This window comes from Rattus norvegicus, chromosome 3 (assembly GCF_021556685.1).
Source record: "Rattus norvegicus strain SHRSP/BbbUtx chromosome 3, alternate assembly SHRSP_T2T, whole genome shotgun sequence".
Classification (NCBI taxonomy): domain Eukaryota; kingdom Metazoa; phylum Chordata; class Mammalia; order Rodentia; family Muridae; genus Rattus; species Rattus norvegicus.
The window spans coordinates 141,019,110-141,026,738 of NC_141536.1; the positions used below are offsets into that span (position 1 = coordinate 141,019,110).

The following is a 7,629-nucleotide window of genomic DNA, read 5'->3' on the forward strand; positions in this document are numbered from 1 at the left end:
AAAAGAAAAGAAAAGAAGATACACCTGTCCCATCGGTGCCTCCCTGGGTCCTACATAGTGTAGACAGTCATAGCTCTTCCCAAATCCTTAACTTCCTTCCCTGGTCTCCACTGCGCCCTCCCTCAGTGCCTGCCTGGTTGGGTTCCTCTCTGGAAGTCACTCTGGAGCCCAGACCCTTCTCCCATGGGGTTGCATCCAGAATGGGACAGACTCCCCACGTGTGAAACCCAGCCTCCCACCAGTGGAGGGAAAGCAATCACACATTGTCAGATGCATACATTTTAATAAGGAGGTAGGCTGCAGGGCCAGCTTCTCTGGAAGTCTGTGCATGGCGTACCAGCATTCACGGTATTCTTGGCCAGTGTTTCTCATAAGACCAGTTAGTGTTGTCCTCTACGCCTGTCAGGCTGATCCTCACATGGGACTGGAGGCAGCATATCTGGTAAGTTCTGCAGTAGAAGTAGGCCTGTTCACCCTTTTTGCAGGAAGGCCTACAGAATCCTCTGTTGCCCATGCATTGAAGGGTAGGATTTTTGCCTGACCAAGAGAGAGAGAGAAAGAGAGAGGGAGGGAGGGAGGAAGGAGGAGAGGGAGAGGGGAAAGAGAGAGGAGGGAAAGAGAGAGGGGGAGAGAGAGAGAGAGAGAGAGAGAGAGAGAGAGAGAGAGAGAGAGAAACAATAATTAATTCCCGTTTACCAGTGACATGGACTGGGGGAGTCGGGAGCAGACCTAAAGGGTGACAGCGAGTGCCACAGAGGGACAGAGTCAGTGTCCTGTCCTCTATCTGTCCTACTATGTGCAGGTCGAGGCTCTGGACATTAGCATGACAAATACAACCAGGTTCCACTACAAAAACCAACATGGAGACAGTGCAGACAGAAGAGAGGGCTCAGAAGTAAACCCACAGCTAGGGACACAAGGGGTCACAGCCGTTCGTTCGCTGTGAGGAGAAGACTTAATCCAGTACCTGCTGCCGGCAGCCCTGAGTATGGAGGTGCAGGGATTTGGACTAGGTCTGCATCTCTCGTCAGAACAAGGTCCTTTCCAAACAGGTACATGCCCAAAGGATCATGCAACACTTCCAGGGCTACCAGGCCCCACAGCGCCCCTGAGGGACACACAGAAGAGAGAATCCCCCGCCCAGCTAGAATGGAGTCAAAGGACACAAACTTAGGAGATGGAACCTCCAAGCACACTGTGGCAATGCCTCCATGTCAGGGCGTAGGTCAGGATCTTATAACACACAAAATGCCAGGTCTCTGCGCAAAATCACTCCTCACAGCCAAGATAATCACATGCCAAATTAAAGAAATGATAATCAACCAGGCTTCAGATTCTGCTTTGTTCAGAGCAGCAGGGGTTCATCTCTCCTCATTCTGAACTGTACTCATGGATGCACATAGTGGGTTGTTTAACCATTCCTGGATTTAGGAGCATTTTTGGTCCCCATTTGTGTGTGTGTGTGTGTGTGTGTGTGTGTGTGTGTGTGTGTGTGTGTGTGCATACATATGGAAGGCAGATCTCAACCCTGGCTGCTGTTCTCAGAAGCAGTCTAGTTTGTGTTTCGGAGACAGGGTCTCTCAATGGAACCTGACCTGGGTCATTTGGGCTGGCCTGCTTGGTCTCTATGCTTCCAACACTGAGAGGTCAGACTCACTCCGGCATGTTCATCTTTGTGGGAATCCGAACCCAAGTTCTTAGGCCTGCACAGCAAGCACTTTTACCACCAAGCCACCTCGCTAGCCCACAAATCGACCTCCTTAAAACATTCTGGTTAAAACCATGAGCTTCGGGGCTGGAGAGATGGCTCAGTGCCTAAGAGAATTTGCTATTCTCGCAGAGGACCTGGGTTTAGTTCCCGGCACTCACATAATGACTCATAACCATCTCTAACTCCAATTCTAGAGGACCAGTTCCCTTTCCTGAACCCTCTGAGCACCAGGCATACACATGGCGCACATACACACATGCAGGCAAAACACCCAGACATGAAACAAGAAAATTAAAACAATGAAAGACCCTGCCTCAAATAAATAATGTGGAGAGTCTGGAGAGATGTTTCAGGGAGCAGAGGACCCATCTGAGTTCAATCCCCAGCACCCACACCATGGCTCACAACTCTCTATGCAATCTGATGCCCTCTTCTGGCATGCAGGTGTACATGCACACAGAGCACTCACATACATAAAATACATTTTTAAACTGTGTGGTGGAACTGATAGAGACACCTGACATGCCAACTTCTGGGTGAGAACACATATGTCACATTTATAAATTCACCATATAAATTCACACACACACACACACACACACACACACACACACACACACACACACACACACACACAGAATGGCAGTTTGTAAAACAAACCAGATCTTAGTTTGGAGAAAGGAAATCAGACTACAAAGATGAGATTAAATTCTCGGGAGGGAATTCACATGAAGGCCCTTATCGTATGTCTGGATACCTAAAAGAGACTAATAAAGCCAGCAAAAGATAAGTAAAATATATTCTATGTTCTTTTGTGAAACAGCTCTCTGGGATGACCCTGTTGGCATCCACCTTTCTTGGACTCCTCAGAATTCTGTAGAAACATGGCAGCTGTAGGGTAGGTGGCCACCATCAGCCCAGCACTCCTCCACCACATCCTCAAACCTGATACATGAAGGAGTCGCTCATGAGGACACGTGATCCGAGCTCCACTGTGGCTCCTGGAAACAGAATGTGATTGTCTCTTCTCCCCCTGCCTCCTGGTACATGCCAGAAGGCTCTGTGGGTGAGCCTAGGGAATGGCCCATGTAACTTCTGGAAGTAGCCACAGGGTTTTTGGACAGTCAACATCAGGCCTGATCAAAGCGCAAACCTGAAGGCAGAGTGGGCATCAGTGGACCAGTATCTTCTCACCCTGTGGAGGGGAACTTAGAGGAGGCCCGGGCAGGGCGGTGGGGAGGGTCACGTTTCCTAGAACATTCTCTTCCTGTATCACAATGAACTTTTGTCTTGATGGCTTAGGCCATGCTTCTGGAGTCCCCCGAGGCTTTGACCTCATTTCTAATAGCAAATACGGGTGAACAAATACATTGTATAAATGAGGCCCCAAGACCAGGGCTTGAAGGCACCCGGTCTCACAGATTCCTCATCAGGATCCTTAAAGTCCCATTTCTAACCATGTCAATTTTCCATCCCTTGCCACACCCTGCCACAGTCAGGGAAGACCAGCAGCATTTATTCATAACAGGCTTACAGAAACTGGCACGATGACAGATGGTGGCATTTGCTGGCCACTTGGACCCCATGCTCTGAGCCTGTTAAAATCTTACTGCAACCCCGAGCTACACAATGCTGAGGTTCGGACTGGATTATACACAGGGTCCATCAGAGACGAAAGGCAGAACTGTGACGGGTAAGCAAGCAAACCATTGCGGGGGGAGAGACAGAGAGACAGAGAGACAGAGAGACAGAGGAGACAGAGACAGAGAGACAGAGACAGAGAAAGACAGAGACAGAGACACAGAGAGACACAGAGACAGAGAGAAACAGAGAGAGACAGAGACAGAGAGAGACACAGAGACAGAGAGAGACACAGAGACAGAGAGAGACACAGAGACAGAGAGACAGACACAAGCAGAGAGAGAGAGAGAGAGAGAACTCAAAACAAAGCGTGAGAGAGCTCAACTAAGACTAAATTGCAGGTGCTTTTCATATTTGGAAACTTTCTAACCCTTTCTAGCTGTGAGCCCTTGAACATAAGAAGGTATTTCAGCTGATGGCCCTAGAAATCCAAAGATTCAGGTTCCACTCAGCCCCTGCCCACCCTAGGACATCTTCTCCAAAGACCAACCAGCAGTCTAGGCAACTGAAGTTCTGTTAAGCCTGTGGCTCTGCCCACCCTGTGCTCCCCCGGTTTATGTATGTCTCAATAGGAGAGACTGGCAGGTGACAGCATCTGCAACACTGTGCTCCTTCCTCACCCTCTTGCCAAGATCCAGTCCTGGTGGCTTCTCTCTACCACCTCCAAACTCATCCTTCCATCTCCCCACCTCAGTCCATTATGACTGACAGACACAAAACACAATTCTGTGGTTTAATGTGTGGAGACTAAAAACAAGAAGCCACATCCTTTCTACCCACAGTAAGGTCTTTTCTTCCTTCTTAGATTTTTGTGGACATCATAGGAATGGTCCAGCCAAGGATTCCATCAATGGTCATAGTAGGGCGTGTTGAGTAAACTCAGGGGCACTGCAGTGTCTGTGATGTGGTCAGCATATGTCACTCCTCACCATGCTTGCATACCACCGGCACTGTCTGTCCTCCCAATGTCCATCTTTGGGGTACAGGAACAATTGTTAGGTGTGAGTTAGTATTGCTCAAGTGACAGGCAAGGAACAGCAGAGGACAGGAGGATGGGGGGAAACAGACCCACACAGCTGGGTGAGCAGTGCTGTTCTGGGTCTCAGGAAAGGTGAATGTGGGTCTGAGAGGGAGGGTGACTGCTCTTAGAAACTTTCAGGAACTACCCCTCCCTCTTTGTGACAGAATCTCTATTCCTAGCCTGAAACGCAGTATGCTGAGCAAGCTGGCCTCAGACTCAAAGAAATTCACCTGCCTCTGCCTCTGCCTCTGCCTCTGCCTCTGCCTCTGCCTCTGCCTCTCTGCCTCTGCCTCTGCCTCTGCCTCTGCCTCTGCCTCTGCCTCTGCCTCTGCCTCTGCCTCTGCCTCAGCCCCTCTGCCTCTGCCTCTGCCTCTGCCTCTGCCTCTGCCTCTGCCTCTGCCTCTGCCTCTGCCTCTGCCTCTGCCTCAGCCCCTCTGCCTCAGCCTCTCTGCCTCTGCCTCTGCCTCTGCCTCTCTGCCTCTCTGCCTCTGCCTCTGCCTCTGCCTCTGCCTCTGCCTCTGCCTCTGCCTCTGCCTCAGCCTCTCTGCCTCTGCCTCTGCCTCAGCCTCTCTGCCTCTGCCTCTGCCCCTCTGCCTCTGCCTCTGCCTCTGTCTCTGCTTCTGCCTCTGCCTACAGTGCTGGGATTAAATATGTGTGCCACCACATCCAGCCAAGGACCGTCCTTTTCAAAGTTTCTCCCCATCAATCACCCTGCCCTCCAACGTGCTAGTACGTCCTCCAGAGTAAATGTGTGTTGGTGACAGTCCTACCTAGTGGAGCCCAGGTACAATGGGAAAGGGACAGTGCCCATCTGTTTCAATTGTGGACAGAGGAGACTCCATCACATTACAGACAGAGCCAGCTCCTCAAGAGCTAGTGACAGGAGCCCGAAAGCCTCAGTTCCAGCCACAGCCCAGTGTTCAATCCTCCATGATCTCTTCCTCACCAAGTTAAAACTCAAGACCCAGTCAGCCTCCTACCTTGGCAAACTCAAGGATCTCTGAGGCCTCACTCCAAGCCAAACCCAAATCTAATAAAGTCACCAACCCAGTACCCAGCAGCTGCCCGAGCTGAATCGAAGCACCCTGCACTCCACTCACCCCCACCCTCAGCCCAAGTCTAGCCTAGTGCCAGAAACAGCGCCACTCAAGCCAAGCTCCATCTGGAGCTGCGTTGTCAGGAAAACCAGGCCCTCACCTTCAGTTCATGCTTCACTCTCTCTGTGACCCCAGGCCCTGGTTGCTCCCTCATTAGGAATCACCCCTAGCCCAGTCCCCATCCAAAGAACAACCCTCAGCACTCTCCTAAGTTCCCACCAGAACGCCACTCTGGCCCCAATTACCAGATGCCCCACAAACATCTCTCATGGAACTACTTAAACAAAAAAGGTTTTGAGAGAATGACACAGACAGACAGACAGACAGACAGACAGACACAGAGAGAGAGAGAGAGAGAGAGAGAGAGAGAGAGAGAGAGAGAGAGAGGGAGGGAGAGAGAGAGAGAATGCATGGCAGAATCTTGGGGTACCCTTCAAAACTGCATGAAATGGGGAAAAGCTTGGGTGTCACCCCTGTGAGAGTGAAGGAAAGAAACCCAGAGACCTCTTGCTCCTGCTTCCTCTTGCTCTCTCCTGCCACCTTGTCCCCTTTCTCCCTGTTTCCCTCCCCACTTCTCTCCATGTGCTCATGGCTGGCCTCTACTCCTCTCCTCCTCTCCCCCCCTCTTCTCCTCCCCCTCCCCTCCTCCTCTAGTCTTCTACTTCTCCTCTCTCTCTCTCTCTCTCTCTCTCTCTCTCTCTCTCTCTCTCTCTCTGCCCCTTCTACCCCCTTAACTCTCCTCCCCATGCCCTAAATAAACTCTATTCTATACTATGGAAAAATACAGGGACAGGACCCCAGGCCCGTAAAGAACCCATATTACCTGACATTACCAGTTCCGTTGTCACAAATATGGCAAGAAGCAGGAGAACCAGCTTCATGGCGGCAGCTCCCGGGGTGAAGGTGATGACTGGGCTGCAGGGAATAGGAGCAGCATTCGCTGAGGTAGGGATGAGCCTCCTCTTATCAGCAGGGCTGTGGGTGGTGACTTGGGACAGGGGGGATTTGTACAAGGTCAGCCAGCAGACTGAAGGACAGTGTGAACAACAGATGTCTCCGCACAAAACGAGAGTGTAAGAAAGCAGATGGCAACTATACCAGGCAAGACCTTCGCTGTCCTAGGAAGGGCAAGATGAATTAAAGCTGGTTGGACTTTTAAGGCCCATGTTCATTAACCCAGGAACACGTGTCAAGAAACATTTAAGTTTTAAGAGTTATTCATTCTTAACTTTCTTCCCTTTTTTTCTCCCACACACAGGTGTATGTCTCACGAAATGTTGAATCCTCCAGTTTGTTCCACACCAAAGCCTCAGAGCTTCCTGGGACAGCTGCTGCCAGTGCCTGTCTTACCAGGCGTCTCTCACGGGTGCCAGGCTGGCTCTGAACTACAGTAAGTTCTCTTGCAGCCTTCACCGGTTCGCATGAGACTTTCACATTTATCATACATATATCGTCTTGGTTTCTCTCCCTGAGATGCTGGGAACTGGGCATGACTTGTGTCCTTTGGAGGAATGTGGCCTAGAACTTCTCAGTGTAGGGAGGCAGAGCCTTTAACAGGTAGGGCCACCTAGAACTGGGCATATGGCTCCATGGATAAAGTATTTGTTGTGTAAACGTGAAGACTTGAGTTTGGATCGCCAACATTCACAAAAAAGTCAGGCTCAGTGGCATACATCTGTAATCCAGGAGCAGAGGAAGCCAAGACACAGACCCTCTGGCCATCTAGGCAGTTCACCATGGCCCAGGTTGAGTAAGAGACCTTATCTTAAAAATTAGATGGGGGGCTGGGGATTTAGCTCAGTGGTAGAGCGCTTACCTAGGAAGCGCAAGGCCCTGGGTTCGGTCCCCAGCTCCGAAAAAAAAGAACCCAAAAAAAAAAAATAAATTAGATGGTGAGCAATTTGGAAAGATACCTGACACTGACCTCTTACACGCTCTCTCTCTCTCTCTCTCTCTCTCTCTCTCTCTCTCTCTCTCACACACACACACACACACACACACACACACACACACACACACACACACACACCCCAACCAAGGCAGGGCCAAGTACAAGGTTATAAAGTCATGGGACCTCACAGTCAGAAGATGTGAGGGACTCCACTTAGATCTCAAGGAAGTGTGAGCTTGACCTCCGGTCGCCTCCGGCTTCCTGCTTT

At 50.6% G+C, this 7,629-nt stretch overlaps 1 protein-coding gene across 1 annotated transcript; it reads right to left on the reverse strand.

Annotated features, from left to right (window-relative positions):
- Positions 1 to 266: 266 nt before the first annotated feature.
- Defb24 (defensin beta 24) lies at positions 267 to 6,408 on the reverse strand. The gene is made up of 2 exons (NM_001037508.1): positions 6,294 to 6,408; positions 267 to 537 (listed from the first exon to the last, which is right to left on the reverse strand). The coding sequence occupies exons 1-2, from the start codon at positions 6,349 to 6,351 to the stop codon at positions 344 to 346; spliced, it is 252 nt and encodes an 83-aa protein (NP_001032597.1). The 5' UTR covers positions 6,352 to 6,408; the 3' UTR covers positions 267 to 343.
- Between the last annotated feature and the right edge of the window lie 1,221 nt (positions 6,409 to 7,629).